Here is a 20,420-nt window from a genome sequence, read left to right on the forward strand (position 1 = left end):
TTCACTCAAAAAACGTATCTCTTCCCATTGCAACAAACATCCAATTTATGATCAACTCAAGAAATTCTTTCTTATTGAACCTTACTATAAAGCAAAGTTTTTAGGTTAAGCTTGTTCTTTTGCAGAAAACTGGGAAATTTTTCACTGAATCGAATTTGTTAACCAGTTTATTTTAAAACAGTCTTCCTGTAGATTTTGCATTAAGTCATACTGTTTGTCAGATGGAGGCTTCTAGAGATAATAAATGTGAAGGTCAATTTAGGCATCGGGAAATTAATTTAAGATGAAGTTGAAAAGATAAGTAGTTTTTTTCATATTTTCTGAAGTTATTAGCATTTCTGTTGTTCTGGTTCAATATCCGATAAGAGGTTAACTCCAAAATTCTCTATATTTATCGGACGCGAATTTTGGGTTTGATACAATGTATGCAGAAATATTTTCAAAAAGTTTTCCTTTTAAGAAAATTTGTTTTATAAAAATTGAAAACCTACAGTATTTTTGTGTTACTTCCGGTGAGTGCAATTGGAGGCCTGCTTTTGAGTCCAAATTTCACTTGCAGTATCAGAATTTATTACGGAACTGGCTCTGGAAAATGGAAACAATCAGTTTTAGTTCCCCAGATATTTTGTTTTCTGATGTTCTAGTTTAAATATCCCATATTCACCCAGGTCGGTAAAAATTTATTGCGAACAATTGAGTCTCAAGACTAAGGGACATTGTTTGACCATGGTCCATCGATCATGTTTAATTCCATATATGTGAGAAATTAGAACTTTTTCTGCCTCTTTAAATGAGAAGTTTGACACGATTTTTCTTATTTAGAATGGATTATGCTAAATTTCCTGTGCGTTTTCAGTCAGTCAAACTGTTTCGTGTTTAGAAGCCAAAATTCATTTAATAAATTGATGATTAATCTCTGGAAACCAACAAAAGTGAAAAATATAATTTTTTAAAAATGACTTTTCTCAAAAAATTTGTTCTGTTGTTTTATACGTATCTAGTGTTCCGCGTTCGATTATTTTGTGTACAGTTTCTGCCTAGTCCAATTAGTGATTAAAATTTAGATGTGTTTTATGTTCAAACCTTGTTTCAAGAGCTTTACGAAAAAGAAATGATCATCTGTTTTTCCTGTTGTCTTGAATAATTTCTTGCCTTTTTATGTTTGGTTTCCAAATTTAATGAATGTTTTATTTTAATTTGGCTATATCTGAACCCTGAACTGCCCAAAAAAGTGAATTTCAAAAATAGTTACCTAGAGGAAAAGAAAGAATCAACAAAAGAGAACAAAAGGAAAAGCAAAAAAAAATGTTAATTCCACATTTTTTTTTCTCCGAATCATTTTTCTATTGTGTTTTAATGAAATATCCGGTTTTTGTTTGATTAGCAATTTGTATAATTCAAGAAAATTATAGATGAATTAATTATTTGTTTATAAGTTTGATCAGTTAGCGTATAGGGACAAATAACAACAACAAACAACCTGAACAATTTTTGTGCTGATTAATTGCTCTCGAACGAAGTCTGAGGCAATTATTTTAAAGACGTGTGTCTTTAATGCAAAAATATTTCCTTGTCCGGTTTTGTTCAAGAACACCCTTAGCTTTCTTGTGACTTTTCCAGACTTTTCTTCTGAATGTTTGGGTGATCTTAATTGCTCGCAATCCAAAATAAAGGTTATTGCTAAAGTAAAACCGATTGTAACCGATTTAGTGTCAAAGCTGGGAGCTTAGTGGTTTAGATGTCTACCATCCTGGTTCGAATCCTTCTGAGGTCGTATTTTGCACTCGTGAAATTTTCTAAGCTACACCTCCTCTAAAGCTACACTTTCTAAGCTACATAAAATTGATTAATGATATTCTCAAGACTTGAAAATTTTGCGGGAATTCCGAAATAGCCTCGAGGTCGATTTTCCCTCGATTTATTGTATTGTCGCATTCTAATAGTTATGAATTGTTGTGATGTGGAGTACAGCTCTTTTTTCCTCGAGCAAGGAGGGAACATAATCTTCTTAATCATATTGATTTCGTACAGATGATGGCAAGGCCACCAACCACCAACTCGTCTAACGCTCACATGTCTTCCAATCAAGTGCTAAGTGGCGACAATCCTCTCCAAAGGTCGTCAATTCAGACGGCAATCGACAATCGCCAAGGCACCGGCCATTCAACAAATGGTCTGGAACGCACTAGAAGTAAAACGTTCAGGTAGTGTTATTATTACAGGTCTTTATAGCCCATTATAGCCCCCCCATGAAATTATAGCCCCCACCCCCCCCCCCCATTATGGTATAATTACCATGATGGGGGCTATAGGTTATCTGACCACTAAGCGGAGGGGGCTATAATGGAAAAGACAATTATTACTTACGGACATATTTTAGCAATACGGAATAGATTGGGTACATAGTAAATGCTATATAACAACCCAATTTATAACTAGAGAGAAACGCTGAAGGTCATAAAATGAAGCAGGATAGAACTGGTGATTTTCTGTATCTGAATTGGTCAGATTGAGGGTGAACCGCTTTGATGATTTGCTGGAACTGATAGACACAATTATTAGTGGTCGTTTATTGGGTTACGTGACAATTTACCCAATTCCATTTTACCCAATGCCATTTTACCCAATGCCATTTTACCCTACGCCATTTTACCCAACCTGCCATTTTAACCAATGCCATTTTACCCTACGCTATTTTACCCAACCTGCCATTTTACCCAATGCCATTTTACCCAATACCAATTTACCCAATGCTCTTTGATCTTTTCGTTCAATTATCCGATAACAAATTAGCAGTCGCTATTAGAAGGATGATTTAAAATATTTGTGGACAATATAATCCCATGTTCGGTTGTGATAGTTTCATATCAAGTCCCACGGGCCATTTAATTATATAATCGGCTAACCATGTTCGGTTGTGATAGTTTCATATCAAGTCCCACGGGCCATTTATATTTGAGTCGGCTAAATAGTCCTTCTGATTAATTTAGCAAGGAGGTAAATTGGGTAAGTTGGCATTGGGTAAAATGGCATTGGGTAAAATGGCAGGTTGGTTTTGTGTACCTTTATCTCTCTGCTGGACACTTTCAAACAAGTTTAGATAAATTGAATAGGTGCTCAGCAACCCGTAAAGAAGGACTCATTCAATAGGAATTTTATACTGTGTTGAAGTTTTGATTTCTGCTCATCTAAGAAGCAAAAGACACCAAAGTTACAGTCTATATAACAGTTGATAGGAGTTTTCCATCTTAAATCTTTGTCATTTCTAACTATTTAGTTTGTTTGTTTTTAGGGATGAGCTTCTGAACTTTCCCAACAGGCAACACAGTTATCTCGCTCAGCAAGAACTGATAAATGTATTAGGCAGTGATGCTGCTTACAAATTGTCCAAAGAGAGAAATTGGTCAACTATGAACATTGCAGAGATGTGCGCTCTCGTAGATGAAGTGAGAGCAAACCCACAAGTGGAAGACCACAATAGAACCATCAGGTAGTTTGAGTATATACGATAATATATCTATAAGATGTTTGCAGTCTTTTCACAATTTTCTTTGTCCCAGTAATTTTTTTTGGGCAATGAAAATATTTTTTCTGCCAGTGTTCGCCGTTTCTTTGTGAAATATTGAATTCAAGTTGAAAGACTCAATTACTGCTTTTCGATTATAATGCAAGTTCGGCCGTAACATAGTTTGAATATTGGACATTTTTTCTCCCCGACGATTATGACCATCCTTAATCGATTATTATAAAATGTCCTAATCTTATTACAGCTGAGCATAGCTATATTGCTGTTATCGTGATTTAATACAATTCGACGAAATTGATGTGTATTGGGGTGCCGTCTGTTTGTGACACAAAGTGGCATGCTTGATCCCCCTTGACTCCAGGGCATTGGAGGCGTTACTTTTTACGTATAGTTATTATATTGTTCTTTTTTAATTGAGCTCTTTTTGAACATAATTCAAACACGGAGCCGGTTTTTTCGGATGACGAAGCAGAAATAGCTGACGAATGAAGGGTGTAACGGAGCGTAAGGTGTTCTCAACAAAGAGCAAAAATTAGATCTGAATTGAGTTAAAGTGAGAACAGTGCTCAGGATAACAAGTGAAAAGGGAGCATCAGCATTGCACTTCGCTGTCTGTGACCTCAATGATTATGCGCTTAAAGTGAAAACTTTGAAGTGGCTCGTGACCTCCGTTCTTCAAAGAGAGGCTACAACGATCTGAAGCTTAAGGAACTGCGTTACTCTTTCGCAATTCTTGTAAACGCTATGTGTCATGACGTCGAAAGTGAATTGTAATGGATTCCCATTGAACAATTTTGATTGGACTAAAAAGGAATGGAAAGCAAGGCAGATACAAAAAGGAGAAAAGAGAACAGCACGAAGAAAGGAAAGGGATAAAAATCAAAGACTGCAAAAATTGGAATAAGAAAAAAAGGAATAAAGGAGAAGCGATTCAATTTCATTCGAAAACAATTGGTTTAATATTAACATTTCAAATTTACTATCTCCAAAAAACCAGTTTTGAAACCTTGTTAAAATCTTTCACAAGTTAGGCAACGAGCCTCCGTTGATTGCTGAGGTTAAAATCTAGTAGCCAGACCACTCCGCTTTTAATGATAAAAGTAACATAGAAATAAGAAAACGTTTCGTCCAGAGATTTATTTCACTTATCAAAACATTATTACCGCAGTTAAAATTAGCTCAAGGAAAGCATTCAGATTTGAAGGCGGACCACAGAAATATAAAGCGGACCGGGTCGGCGGACCACAGAAATATAAAGCTGATAAAACAGTCTTTCGTATGTTAATTCAATATTCAGTAAGCAAAACGAGAAAGTCGACTATATTCAACAAAGCATTAAGGCCAACGGCCCATCTCAATGGCCCGGCAAATCTAGCTTGATCTTTTTTAGCAGGTATTTTGTCTGAGCCGATTTTCGACTCAGATTGGTCACCGATACGTTTTCGAAACATAAAAATATTAAGCCTAAAAAGAGCGCAATCGATTCAGTATATTAGTAGGCTCAACGAAAATTATGTTTAACGAACTTTTTCCGAGCTTTCTATGCCAAATAGAACGTATTTTGTGTGCATTTAATCTTTTTGTAAGGCTTACATGGTTAAGAGATTATGACGTAATAAAGTTTCTCGCTGGATAGATTCTCGCTTTATTTAAATAGCTCTTTAAATAGACTGCTCATTTAGTTTACTCGGTAACATCCTCCGGCCCGGAAGAAAATGTTGGGAGGATCGGTACAAGCTTAACGAGTGGGCGGACGAGCGATCCGGATGACGTGCGTAAGACGGCGGAGCGGGCGACGCTGTCGGAGCCGTACCGAAGTTCCTCAATCCGAGCGGTTGGATAGTAACCCCTAGGGTTGCTTTCTTCAACGATCCAAACTAAATCACCGACCTTGAGGTGCTGCTCGGCAGGCGTCTGCCACTTAGATCTACGGTTCAACGCAGGTACATACTCCTTGAGCCAACGTGCCCAAATTGCATTGGCGTAGGACTGTGCACGGGCGTACCGCTTACGATGATCGAACTCGTCGACGCCAACGATAGACGGAATTCGGGTTGCTTGGTTACCGAGTAGAAAATGGTTAGGTGTTATTGCGCCTAGGTCGGACGGGTCGGCGCTTACGGGCGTTAAGGGACGTGAGTTTAGTGCGTATTCGACCAGACAAAAAGTAGTGTTCAACACCTCATCTGTGGGGCGACGCGTACCGAGGATAGTGTACAGCACTCTTTTAAAACTTCGAACTAGCCTCTCCCAGATGCCACCTTGGTGTGGCGCACTGGGTGGATTGAACCTCCACTTAATGCCCTTATGTGCAAGTTCGGTGGCAATGTCAAGCGTATTCCATTTTTCCACACATTCACGGAGCTCTTTCTCCGCTCCAATGAAGTTCGTACCATTATCCGACCAAATCATAGCAGGAGTACCCCGACGGGAGACGAACCGCTCCACTCCCATTACACAAGAACTAGTGTCCATGGACGGGACAACTTCAACATGGACAGCACGAGTAGTGAGACAAGTGAAGAGAAATCCCCACCTCTTCTCGGTAGTCCGACGAACTGTGACGTAGAATGGGCCGAAGTAATCAACCCCGGTGTTGGTAAAGGGAGGAGACTGGTATGCCAGTCTCTCCTTTGGGAGGTCTGCCATGATAGGTTGAATGGTTGCTGCACGGAACTTTCTACACAACACGCAGTCTGATTTGATGGAACGCAGTGTGGAACGTAGTTTTAGGATGGCATAACGTTCCTGTACCTTTGACCTTAAGTAATCAATGCCCTGATGATGGTTCTTCAAATGAGTATGCCGCAGAAACAGTTTAACAAAAGTATGACGTGCATCCAGCACGATAGGATGCTTAGTGTCAAAGTCAATTTCCACTAGCCGTCGGAGCCGACCAGAAGAACGGATGAGACCATGAGGCCCAATAAACGGAGTAAACTGAGCAATGCGGCTGCTCTTCTTAACAGATTTGTTGTCAAGAAGATCCTTTCTTTCAGTACTAAAGGACTCTTCCTGAACCAAGTACTGGAGATGACGCTCGGCTTCGTCAAGCTCAACAGGATCGGCTATGCTGCCGTCTACGGTACGGTAACTTTCATGAGATGGTAAAAGACGGAGCACATAGGCGGTGACACGCAGTAATTTTTGATAAGAACTGAACTTATCAAACGGGATTAGATTGATACTTTGTTCCTTAGGGGGCTTGGTTACGGATGCGGCTAAAGATGAGATGGAGTCATCATCTTGTTCCTTGGTTACATCGCCGAGTTTGATGTTATCGACGACGTCAGTATTTGGCACAAAAGGGAATTGCTTAGTTCTCAAGAAGTCGGGACCCCCCACCCAGCTACTTGATTGCAAAACTTCAGCGGACATGCCACGCGTGCCAGCATCTGCCGGATTATCACAAGTGGCGACGTGGTTCCATTGGTCAACGCTGGTGTTCTCCAGGATTTCACTAACACGATTTGCAATGAAGATGGGGTGTTTGTTTGTTGAGTTTATCCACTGCAAGGCGATGGTACTATCTGTCCACATAAAGACTTTATCCACAGTAACCGTTAATGCTCGACAGATTTCCCTTTTTAAACGGGCAGCGAGGAGAGCGGCTTGTAATTCCAACTTAGGAACTGTCATTACCTTCATAGGTGCAACACGGGCCTTGCCCAAGACAAACGCCAGCTCTGTTTTAATCTCCCCGGAGGTGCAAGTTACTTGAGCCCTGAGAAAACCTACTGCACTGAATACGTCTTGCGAGCTATCACCAAACATGTGGAGTTCAAGATGTTGGAATGGTCCTGAAAAGTAACTTCTCGGTATAGTGATCTCAGCTAACCGCGGCAGTTCAATACACCAGGCAAGGAATCTATCAACTGTGTCTTTAGGTAACTCGTCATCCCAACTTTGTCCATTGACACGCCAAATGTCTTTCAAGATTAACCGAGCACCAACAGTGAAAGGTGCGACAAGACCAATTGGGTCGTAGACCTTTGACACAAGACTTAAGACCAAGCGCTGTGTTAAACTTTTCGTGATGGTGCTGTTAGTACCCCTACTCACAACCAGAGTATCGTTGTTGTGATCCCACTTAAGCCCAAGCACGTGCATTGATTCCTCCTTGGATGAAACGATGACCTTCGGTTCAGTGGATTGAGCAGACCCATCAATTCGGTCAGCCAGATCTGGTACTTTGCTTACAAACTTAGTAAGCTTGAACCCACCTAGATGGAGAAGATGTACCAATTCCTTCGACCTAATGAGGGCCCTCTCGGGGGATTCCACTGAGTCCAAGTAATCGTCCATGTAGAAGTTCTCAAGGACGGCTTTCGCAGCTTCTGGGTACTCCTTAGCATTATCGCGTGCCGTGCGCTGAAGTGCGTAGTTGGCGCAGGTGGGTGAATCTTTTGCCCCAAAGATGTGGCGCGTATACTGGTGTACCACAACATTTGATGTGGGGTCCTCCCGCCACAAAAAGCGCAATGATGGTTGATCACATGGCAACACTCCAACTTGGAGGAACATTCCCTCGATGTCTGCGGATACGGCAAATGGATGTTGTCTGAACCGTAGGAGTAAATAGATTAGGTTTTGTAGTAGGTCGGGTCCGGTAAGTAATGACTTATTAAGAGATGCGCCATGGAATTTTGCTGCTCCGTTTAGTACCCTACGAACCTTACCCGGCTTGTTCGGGTTAACAACCGGATGGTGTGGTAGGTACCACTCTCGTTCCGAGCGACTTTCCACCTTATGAGCATCTTTGACCCTTACTACGTAGCCTTTGTCTAAGTCCTCTTTGATGGTATTCGAGTATTTTTCCCTTAATGTCTGATCTTTCGTTAGCCGCTTTTCCAAAGACTTTAATTGAACAAGTGCTGAGAAATAATTGTTGGGCAGTTCGATGTTATCTTCAGCCCATAGCATTCCGACATCGTACCTTTTTCCATTATGCACGGTGGTGTTTTCAAGAATTTCATGCGCACGTGCATCCGATGCGGATCGTGGGTCTACTTGCTTAAGTGCGCCGTACGACTCCATGTCGTACCAAGATTTTACCTGACTAGCGAGTTCAAAATCCTGCTCCAAATTAGCTTTGAAACAAGTCGAGACTAAACGTGAAGACGACGGTAGAGGGCCGCTTAGAACCCAACCTATGGGCAAGCGAACAGCGAAGGGCGAGGACTTCTCGTCGGCAGCGAAGTACTCTAACGGGCGGATGGCATGATACACATCCTGTCCAAGTATCATCTCGATGTTTCCATAGCAATATGTAACTGGGTCTAGAACTGCTAGGTGCGGGTATGTTTCCTGAAGTGCTTTAATGTTAATGACATCGGCGCCTACATTCAAATTTTCCTTTACGTAAGGGCTGACTTTAAATGGTTCAAATGCTTGGTTGTCGCGTGGTGTTACAATTAGTTCAACTAACTTAGTGTCTACGACCTCCTCGGTATTTATACCCTTGACTGTTAATTTCAATGCTGTACCGTGCAAACCAAGTCTATTTGCAAGATCATTGGACACCCAAGAGTTACTGCAAGCGGTATCGCACAAAACTAAAGCCGTGGTATCTTTACCGGAAGAGCTCTTCAAATGTAATTCAGTCACCTGAAGGAGGCCTTTCACATTACTCACAGATGACAAAGTGGTGGTCTTACTCGATGATTGGACACTAGGAAGTTTACTTTGATTTGCGCCAGCATTAGAATTACTGTTGTTGCCGTTTGGAGGGGATTTTGATGGATAAACCCTCTCAGCTCCATGAAGAAGTGTGTTATGGGAGCTGTTGCAACCGTCCTTCCTGCATTTCCTGGGGTTTGGGCATTGCCTGAACATATGCTTTTCTCTCAAACATGAGAAACACAGTTTTGCTTCCGCCACTACCTTTGCTCGCTGAGTGGGAGACTTTTCTTTAAATACTCTACACTCCCAGATGCGGTGATTGCCTTTACACACGATGCAGCGAGGGGTTGCAGGCGTTGCCGATGTTGAGGCTGGTCTCTGAGTGCCCTTAGTTTGTGTATTAGCGGCGAAAGTTCTTGAGGCAACTTTGGTCTTTACTACTGAGTTGGTGTTATCCTCAGTTCTTGCCTTTGATGTAGTTTGTTTCATTAAATCATGTGCCTCGGCCTTCTCCTTCAACCAATCGTTGAAGTCAAGGAGTGTTGGCTTAACCCAATGTTTCTTCACTGTGAAGAGTGACCAAGACTCTTTCAGATTGGGCGGCAATTTTTGCACAGCCGTATTGAGAAGTGAGGCGCTCTTAAGGTCTGCGTCATATGAAAGTGATTTAAAGACCCCAACAAGACTTGAAATTGTTGCAGAATAGTTTATGATGTTATCACTATTGTGCATCTTTAATGGAGGAAAAGAGCTGAGTTTGTCTAAATGTGCACTGACTACTGCCTGTGGTTGGCCAAATTTACGTTCGAGTGTCTTAAGTGCGTCCTTATACATTACACCACAGTATGCGAACTCAGCAATGGCGGTTTTAGCTTTTCCAGTTACAAGAGTTTTTAAGTATGTTAACTTGACATCATCAGTCAAGGACTGTGCGTCGATGGCGCTTTTAAATTGTCCGAACCATTCGTGCCACTGCAGTGGATCACCATTGTACTGTGACAACTTCCACTCGGGCAGTGGATCGTTCTTCTTACAAGTAATTGCCTCTGCCAACTGCTTTATCAAATCCGCAGAGTCCAAAGAAGGAGCCGAAGGTGTGGGATGCGGCGGGCCACCCCAACACAACGGGTTCGGAACGGTAGCTCCATACGTTGGCGGAATGATCGGAGTGACAAAGGTGGGGGCGATACCTGTGGAGGAACTAAATGGATTCGCTTGCATGAAGTCTGAAGTTACGTAATTTTGAGGCACTGCTGTTGCTTGTACATGAGAGGAGTGGTGAGATGTAGTTATATGAGGGTTGATTAACGGGGCCGGTTGTGCGGTGTATAAATTTGCAGATGTACGTACAAGTGGTACTGCATTAGATGGAACTGCTGCCGGAAAACGCCAGACATTTGAATCCGGAGGAGCAGGAGGTGCGTGGGTTATAGGGACAAAGTTTTGGGGCTGAAAACTCTTTTGTGGAGGTGGTGGATGAATTAATTGAGGCACGAAATTGTTTGCGGAGGAAATGAATTGTGCAGGCGGAGAATGGGGCAGCAGATTGACATTATTTGTCACGGGGTTAGTGGCGTGTAGTGGGGGTGCTTGTGGTGGCGAAGGAGGAAAGCGGAATGCTGGTGGGATTGACGGGAATTGCGGTAGTACGGGGTTTAAAACGGGTGATGTGGGGGCTGGTACATTTATGTGTGCTTGTGGCGGATTAGGTGCTAGAGGAGCATTAACGATTGCATTTAAAGGTGGTGAACGCGGAGGGCTGACTAAATTCAACTGTCCCGGCATGCTCGACCTGCGCGGGAACTGATGATCTAACTGTAAACCATCGAAGTGCATTGTTGCTTGAGACAGTTGTCGGGCAGTGTTTGGGGCGTTTAGTTGAGTTGGCATACCAAAGTTTACTGGTGATGGAGGCGTATATTGAGGCTGTTGCTGTTCTTGCATGATGTTATTTGCAACATGTGCATCGTTGGTTACATTGGTTCTAGTACTTGGTTCTTGCGGCTCATGGACAGGGAGGTTGATGTTAGCCTCAACTTGACCATGAGTATTGAGATTAGAGTGTGACTTTGGAAGTTGAGCTGAAGAAGGTCGTTGGACAATTGCTTGGTTGGATTGGGCGATGGAACCAGAAAAGTGCAAACTCGGTTCGTTGGCAACATCTGCCATGTTCCCGGCCGGTGACGAATTAACCCAATCTTGAACAAGTTTCTTGCTCTTAACTGAACTTCTTTCGGTAAAGAGCCCACTCATTTCGCTTGTATCAGACCCGTCTGTTGCTGATTTTGTCATCAACTCAATTTCCTCAAGGGCTGCAGCAGCTACTTCCTTGCGATGATCCTCCTCAAGCTGCTCAATTTCTAATTCCCGCAATTTCGTTTGTTTTTCAATTTCAAGACGTTGTCTAGCAATGCGAAGCTTTGCCTCATGTTGTTTCTCAAGTTCCTCCCTTTTTAGTCTTGATAATTCTAATTCTCGTTGACGCTGACTTGATCTTTTTGAGGAAGTCATATGCGAACCTGATCTTGAGTGGTGAGAGGTATACATCTCTGCTGTCTCTTTGTCTTGGACCGAATTGATATACCCTCGAGCAGCAGCAATGAACTCATCAGTTTTCTTTGTTACAGTCTCTAACCATTTCTCAAGATTCTTACAGGCAGCGTCTGGATCTTCAGTCTTCTGTGCCAGATCAAAGAGCTCTTCATTCTTATCAACCACTCTAGTAAAAGCATCTTTGCACTTCACAATCAGACGTTCGATCTTAACTTTCCTGTCTTGCTTATCAACAGCATTGTTAATTTCCCCATAGATGTTATAAAGTTCAGCCTCTAATTTTGCCCTCGCACTATAAAGTTTGTTGAATTTGTCCTGCAAAGTTGTCATGGTCTTATCAAAACAGGAGCCACAAGTTTAATTTAGTACTACTATAAAGTACACAGACATGCAACAGCACAACACAAATGGGTTATACCGAACCCTAGTGTGACGGTTTGCCTAGCAAACCGCAAAGGAGCAAAGATGTTCGTCGAGTACAATAGTACCCGGCGAAAGAAAGAAAGAACGGTGCGCAGGAAGCGCGAAAAGGGGCAGAACGGGAGACGGGACGGACGAGACAGAGGTGGATTTGGAAGAAAAGCCGAGGGTGGTTTTGGAGGAGGTGGCTTCGGAGGAAATGACGAGAGTGAAGGCGGATTCGGGGGAAACCGAGGTGGATTTGGAGGAAAATCTGAAGGTGGCGCAGCTCGGGAGCAGAGGGAAGAATGGACATGCTCCTGTGGATCGACCAACTTTATGGATCGTACCTCATGCAGAAAATGCAGAGAGAGTCGACCTGAGGGTGCAGGCGCTAGTTCAGCCGGGGGATTTGGCGGTGGAGCTGATGGTGGTGGAAATCGCGGGAGACCTGGAGATTGGAACTGTTCCTGCGGTTTCAAGAATTTCGCCAATCGTAATACATGCAAGGAATGTCAGGCCGAAAAACGAAAAGGGGGCAGAACGGGAGACGGGACGGACGGGAAGAGACGCCGAACGATTAACGCACGACGCAACGGGGAACCGGACGGACAAACGGGAGCGTCGGGCGAAAAGCGCGCGACGAAGCGGGAAAATGGCACGGGCGGGGCGGAAACGTCGGGCGGATGGCGCGCGACGAAACGGGAAAACGGCACGGGCGGGGCGGAAAAGGCGGGCGGATGGCGCGCGACGAAACGGGAAAACTGGCACGGGCGGGGCGGAAACGTCGGGCGGATGGCGCGCGACGAAACGGGAAAACTGGCACGGGCGGGGCGGAAACCCCAAGCGAGGAGGCGGGAAGATCGATGCTAACAGACCACAGCAACAAACTCAACCAAACAAGCTAGCCGTAACTCCAGAATAAACTTAAGTCACACCCTAGAAAGAAGGAGAGGAGCTACTGCCAGGTAAACTAGCACAAAGCATTATGGGGGCTTTATCAACGGCAACAAAACATCAAACATGAAACAATTTACGGCAACAGTGTAGTATAACCAAAAGTCGAAAAGGTCAGGAGCTTTACTAGCCGTAACTCCAGAACAAACTTAAGTCACACCTTAGCAAACCACCCTGCCCAGACAACAAAAGTGCATACTACAAAAATTATTAAAGCTACAACAAATTGCTAGCAAACAGGTGTGGTGAAAGTCACGAAACAAACCAGCCGTAACTCTAGAATGAACTTAAGTCACACCCTAGCAAGGAACGAGACTAAACACCGGCATACTAGCAGAAAGAAATTTTACTACAGCAAAACTCAACATACTACATCATACAACAAATAAACGGGGAATAGGAAGAAACAAGAAGACACGGAAACAAAGAGGACGGAAACGGAAAATGAAACCAGATAACCTGCGGAAAACGGACGGTAGTGAATAACTCAAAATGGGGAGAGCGAAACGTTTAGTAAAGCGCTATTGGAAGGAATCAACCACAAACTAACCCGCGCAACAACGCAAGACTACGAGACATTTAGGTTATTAAAGGCTTGAGTAAGTTCCGCCTCCTCGTACGCATGGCGGTTGCGGAGCGTTTTTCGACGGCGCTTTGAAAGTTTTTTCGGTCGAGACCGTGTTATCAAGGACCGGAGGTTGTTCTTATGAGTTAAGACTATGGTCAGTGTTTTCAGCTCAAGCGCAGGCCTTTGGTGTAATGCTCTGTACTCTTTGAGTAAACTAAGATCTTTCTGTTTACGTCTAGACACAATGTCTTTCACTAAGTGTATGGTAACTAGAGTACTACACTTGAGCTGGTCAGAAATATCAGGAGTTCCCTCTCTGGGGCAATACACAATAGCTTCTATGCGCTCCTGATAGTTTTCAAGCACTGCAATAAGCTGTGAAGGTGTTAAAGGCTTATTGTTGTTGCTTCGATGACGTGAAAGCGAATTGTTCACTACATCATGCCATATAACTAGGCGCTTCTTATCATGAAAGAAATAACTCAACTGGAACTGCGCTGTTTTTCGGACTTTCAAAGCGTTAGGATTAAAACTCAGACCCGGTAATGCGTAAATTCCTTTTTTATAATGGTCTTGTAACGCTTGAGGCAAAGTTTTTATGGCGTGATGCAGTGAACTTGCAGCTAATATGAAAACCATATAATGTTTTTAAAACATAACTGAAGTGAGCTTTGCTCAAACTCCGAACCCTGATGTTAATGCACAATTTTCACGACTTACCAAGAATAAGCGCTTATTTTCGAAAATATCAGTTATCTGATTTTTTGTGAAGTTTGAAAAATTTGACCAAATTTGTTTTTTTTTTTACAACGTTTTAATCTATCTAACTACTATATAAGTATATAAGTATGCTAGAAAGATCGGACAGATTTTTTCTCAATTTTTTCAGATTTGGTCAATTTTTTCAAACTTTTTTTTTTTGCCTCACTTAAAGTGTAATAGACTGTACCCAAGTACCAACCTTCACCCCGATTCGGTCAATTCTTAATTTTGACCAAAAATTTTCAAAAGTGATGTTTTTTAACAAAAAATTATAAGGGATAGGTTATCGGTGACCAGGGGTAATGTTGAAAATACCAGATTATAGGAAATGAAACCGAAAAAAAAATGACGGGGGTTACTAGATTTGCCGGCTATATAAATTTAAAGGCATCAGAATTAAGGTAAATTTCAGTTTCTGGATGAGTCTTACGAGTTTTGGAGTTTGTCAGCAATGTTTCGTTGTCATCTTCGCTGGTGTGAAAAATTGCTTGCTCTGCCCTATTGGTGGCTTCGTTTTTTGTGCCTCACGGAAATTGTGGGTCATTCTTGTGAACTGATTTTCGTCGTAAGCTTTCTCGGAAAAAGTAACAGCTGTAGTCTCGTTACACTCACATATCACCTTCAGTCCAGTCCATATAGTCAATTTGCTTCCCACAAGGAACAGTACCAATAGTCCCCCCATGCCACTGCTGGCAGAGAATGACTCATACTTGGCATACACGTCAGTCTGTTCCACTGTCAGAGACCCAAAGTAGATCACCAACTCACCATAATTATTCCTCATGTAATCAGAGGAGACATTGTCACCAAGAACTTGTTTGTTTTTCATAAACACTTTGTTTGGTAGTTTTGTCGATGTGAGCTTGAAATTGTATTTAGTGAAGCTGTGCTGAGGTTAGCATTTTGCTGGACATTCCCCTATTTAATAATTTTCAATTAGGCTAACGGAAAGAGTGTTCGTACAGCCGGGAGCGGCACCAGAAATATAAAGCTGATAAAACATTCTTTCGTATGTTAATTCAATATTCAGTAAGCAAAACGAGAAAGTCGACTATATTCAACAAAGCATTAAGGCCAACGGCCCATCTCAATGGCCCGGCAAATCTAGCTTGATCTTTTTTAGCAGGTATTTTGTCTGAGCCGATTTTCGACTCAGATTGGTCACCGATACGTTTTCGAAACATAAAAATATTAAGCCTAAAAAGAGCGCAATCGATTCAGTATATTAGTAGGCTCAACGAAAATTATGTTTAACGAACTTTTTCCGAGCTTTCTATGCCAAATAGAACGTATTTTGTGTGCATTTAATCTTTTTGTAAGGCTTACATGGTTAAGAGATTATGACGTAATAAAGTTTCTCGCTGGATAGATTCTCGCTTTATTTAAATAGCTCTTTAAATAGACTGCTCATTTAGTTTACTCGGTAACAGATTTGAAGGATCAATCTTGGTTAGAGATACACCGCACACCAAGTATACAACATGAATCTTGTCTGCAGTCGTTACAAGGGAAAACTTAAATCAAAGATAATGAACTCTGCGGACTAAATTTACCTGCGGTCTATAGTAAGAGACGCAAAGATTAGATAAAAAACAAAGTATAATTAAGCTCAGAGAGTCACATTGTGCCCACTTGTCTTCGCATTCAAAGTTAGAGCTGGCTCGTTAGCTTTAAGAGTTGTGAAACAATTAGTTTTGAAGCACGAAAGAAAATTTAAATTCCGAAATTGAGATACTTGAGAACATTAGTCAGCATTGCTCTTATAAGCTCGATTCGCATTTCCAGGATTCCAGGGAAGCGCGCAATTTTTGCTGACTCGATAGAAGCTGTTGTCAAAGAAGAGAAGCTGTTATTAATAGCGGCACAGCGATAGCTGGGGCTATTATTGGCCTTCTCTTGGTTTTTTTTGTTTCGTCGTCATGATTTTTGTTACGACCATATGACGTCACAGCCACTTTTTGTTCATTCGTTCATGCAATTTCAACTGAATTGCATGTGTGACGTCATTTTTCGCTCTTAGTGGAGCGATTTTTTTTTGTTCATGCGCGTGATTAAATTTTTGGTCACACTTGACTTACATCACTCTCAAAAATGAATTCCTCACTTTGAAATTGACTTTTATTTACTTTAATTCAAAGAGATAGGCTCATATGGGCGTGTGTCACTCTAAATGAAGGTTATTTGAGATCAGCTAATAGAGGCAGCAATAACTTATACAGATTTTTAATCAAAATATAACAGATCAGCCTTCAATGAAAAGACGAATTTTTTTGGTCTGTCTTTTTTACTGTTTTTTAGACTGCCGATCTACGAATCTATTGCGGCTATTTTCTGGCAATCTGCCAGCTATGTTTTTATTTGGTCTGCCTGTGGTTTTTGTATTTATTGGCGTTGACCTTATAGTTAGGTGCTCTCACTTTTTATATTTTGCTTCTATTTTATCGATAGGTTTGGAAAATATCAAGTCTATTTTGCATTTTGGACTAATTGAGCGGTGCGATCATTTGTTGTGTCAGTAAGTGAAATTGAAAGCACATCGGTTGCAATCAGTCATCGAGATGGATTATGTTACTATGATCAGTTTTTAAATTTAGCTTTGTAATTGATGAGGTTTTGACTTCTTTCATTCTCAACATATCATTTTTTTAAAGAATTTTTTCAGTGTTTTAGACGTTGATTTTTCAATAACGAATTGATCGAAAGCAGCTTGGGTATAAGGATAGGAGGCGACAGAGGTCATAATCCAATCGTTTCGTTTGCTTTTAAGCCAAATTATCAAAGCCACCTTTCTATCTGTGGTAATTCGTTTTGTTAACATTTTTTTTCAGAAATACGTCACAGCAATCAGATCACACAGTTAGTAGTAGTCCATCGAACCCTACGATATTAGGATCAAGGAGCCCTGGCGTTGAGAACTCCAATAATGGTGTCCGGCCAAAGAAACAAAATACAGCAGCTGTTCCTGTAAAGAGGCACAATTTGGGACAATCACCTGACTTTTTGCCTATCGTTGTTGAAAACAATCTGCCTGAACCCCCAAGCGCGGATGAAAACGACCCCGTGAAGAAAACAGTTGATCAAATTGAAGATGCTGCTCTTATAAGCGAACAGGCGATTCTGCCTAAAAGTGTGAAATCTGAAGCGGACATGGACACAGCTTGTAAGATCATCAAGCAGAACATGTGTGCTAGTCGGGAATTCGTCTGTGCGTACAAAGTTGAAAAGGCTCTTCTTCAGTTCTACAAGATGAGAAGTTTGTCCGAGTTCAGAGTGGGAAATGTGAGGCATATTAACCAGATTCCCTGTTTGAGAGAATTGAGCATGAAAGAGAGGAAAGTGAACTTGTACATCGACATGTTTGTTGAGGTATTTTTTTTCTATTAAATCTTTTTTAAATATCTTCCACACTGACATGGTTATCATAAATAAGGCCTTTAACTCAACTGTTCAACTGTTTAGTGATTAATTGCTCTCAAACGAAGTTTGTAGCAATTATATTAGTCCTATCGGTCTTTTTTATGCAATTTTTCGCTTGACCAATTTTTGGTCTGACGCATTTAACTTTTCGTCCTTAAAAACGGGATAAACAGGTAGCGCCCAGCGGGAATTAAGTGCTCTTAGAGCCTTTCAGCTCACTAGTCTTCAAGTATGCGATTCACAGAATCTGTTTTGGAGACTTATACTAATGGTGCGAAGGGTGGTTCTTAAGAGATTGACCCCCCCCCCCCCCCACTGTTGCCACCCCATCAGCCCCCCGGTGCACCCCCCCCCCCCGCTGCACTCACTTACGCCCCTTCAATTAAGCTAAAGCTAGCCTCACTAAACCGTGCTTAACTACTGACGAAGCCAACCGCTCGCCGGTCGTTTGAGAGTAATTCACCCGGTCAAGTATCGGCGGTTCATTTCATTTTCCAACCCATAGAGTGGACCTTTCTTGCTAGTTATTTTTGTTCTCCCCACTTCGGCCAGGTAAGAACAAATTCACATTTAGCAAAAAGTAAAATTGTTGTGCCTGCTGAGGAATATTGCAAATTTATCGACTTTTTGAGAGAGGAAGTTAGATTAAAGTGTGACCTACTAATGTTATGTTTTAATCTGAGTTTTTGTCGACTTGTCAGGGATGAATGGGATATACATAATGAAGCCGGAAGATCATCTTGCGATTTTTGAGTCCTTTTTGATAAAAAAATTGATGGTACCTTTATAGATAAGGTTTTGCTTCAACTTCATTTCATTTTGATTTGCTACAGATGCGAAACGTCTGTACGATAAGCGATCTCGAGATCCTTCTCACAAATTTGAACAGCAACTACACGCCTGGTGGTACAATAGTAACAACAAATGGAGCATCTACAGCTAACGGTGCAATATCGAGACAACAAAAGGAAACGTTTGAGAGCATGTACCAAATGGGACCATTGTATAAAAACCCAATGATATACGAGAAGTTCAAGTTCCCGACTGACGGGACTGTGGAACCCACGCGGTTGAACTCCACTGAAGTTGCGAATATGTTCAAAGAGTACCTGGCCACAAAGAATCTGTGGGCTAGCAGAGAATTGCAGACCAATGATTTTTTGACATTTCTGTGCGACAAATTGGAAATAGAAAACCCTTGGCATATCGGAATTAAGATTGTGTCGCTGCCTCTGCTGAAAAGTGTAAGTAATTAGTTCAAAATCTATTCATACTTTTTTTGCTGAATAGAGAACTCTAAGTACATATGCAATGCACATCGGCCAATATAATGAGACTTTGCAAAAATGGAGATATTCTGTAATTTGTAAATTGCATGCTAGCTAACTGCTGCAAGTTTGACTGAAGAGGTCTTGAAAAATTAACTGCGATTGATAAATATGCGAGTGTAAATAAGTCCAGCTAATTGTCGTATGTACGTAAGGACAACGGTAATCACTCAAATCGAATGTCTTTCGGTGGAGTCTAGCCTGAACTTTAGTGAGAGTTCTCTATACGCGCATTGAATTGCATGTTAAAACTATACTGGAAATATTTATCTGATTGACTCTTATTGCATACTAAGTTTGTGCAAAAAAAATGAAGTCATTCTTTATTACAGGTGTTGTCTAGAGCGCAAGGAGATTGCAAGCGTGAAACTGAAAGGATTGTTCGTGAACTGACTGAACAACTTGTTGCAGACTTACGAGTGGAAATAAAAGGAATGCGAGACCAAATTACAGCCTCCTTACATATCAACACAAACACAATCTATGCCTTCATCGAACAAGTCAAATTGGTCAGCACAGTTGATCTGCTGAAAAAATGTTTCGATTTTTGCAAGCCTCTGTTGCGATATGCAAGTCAGGCATCAATCGAGGAAAAGGATGCCAGGAAAAGACGGAAGCGGTTTGGCGAAGTTTGCGATTGTTTCGAACAGTTTTTTGATATGTGTAGAAGCAACCCGGTGGCTGAGGCCCTATTTGAGTTCACCCTCTTGACCAGCTCAAACGTTGGAGAGGCCTCTAGTATCTCAGAAGCAATTGTTTCTGTGCTGGATAATCAGAATCTGTGGCTTGATGTTGTCAAGTATTGTCCAAAGAACATTGGATGTGAGCAATACTTCACAAGTGAGATTAATGGCAACCAGATGGTTGTTGATTTGGTATCCGACGACGACGACGTGGAATATTCTGGACCTTTCAAAGTCACTTTGAAGACAGAACCCGTTCAGGATGCCGTCAATGGGAAAAGTTGGTAATCTTATAAATTGTTCTCAGACTAAGTTTTTAGCAGATGAGTCCTTCCTGCGGTAGATTTGTATGCGATTTTCGTCTGACCCTTTTAACTTTTCCTCCTCAAAAACGCAATAAAAACCGCACAAACTGATAAGGCCGGGTTGGGTCAATAGCTCTTCGTGCATTAGGTTATCAATGTTCATTAGAGCAATTTATAGCTGGGGGTTATGTTTACGCTTACTGGCTTTCAGTTTGAAAGTCTAATTAATTATATTACAACGCTTCTGACACCTAATTAAAACACTTCTGACATCTGTTTCAATCGTGATATGCGGCAAGG

The 20,420-nt window shown here is 41.6% G+C and overlaps 1 protein-coding gene across 1 annotated transcript in view; it reads left to right on the forward strand.

Annotated features, from left to right (window-relative positions):
- Positions 1–20,420, forward strand: part of LOC142341769 (uncharacterized) — a 96,401-nt gene that overhangs the window by 26,294 nt on the left and 49,687 nt on the right. Inside the window, exons 3-7 of the mRNA XM_075392989.1 lie at positions 2,032–2,204; positions 3,293–3,490; positions 17,216–17,753; positions 18,638–19,048; positions 19,465–20,095. Of these exons, the coding sequence (XP_075249104.1) occupies positions 2,032–2,204; positions 3,293–3,490; positions 17,216–17,753; positions 18,638–19,048; positions 19,465–20,095 (1,951 nt within the window). The remainder of the gene's footprint in view (positions 1–2,031; positions 2,205–3,292; positions 3,491–17,215; positions 17,754–18,637; positions 19,049–19,464; positions 20,096–20,420) is intronic.

This window comes from Convolutriloba macropyga, chromosome 6 (assembly GCF_964194025.1).
Source record: "Convolutriloba macropyga chromosome 6, txConMacr16.3, whole genome shotgun sequence".
NCBI lineage: Eukaryota > Metazoa > Xenacoelomorpha > Acoela > Convolutidae > Convolutriloba > Convolutriloba macropyga.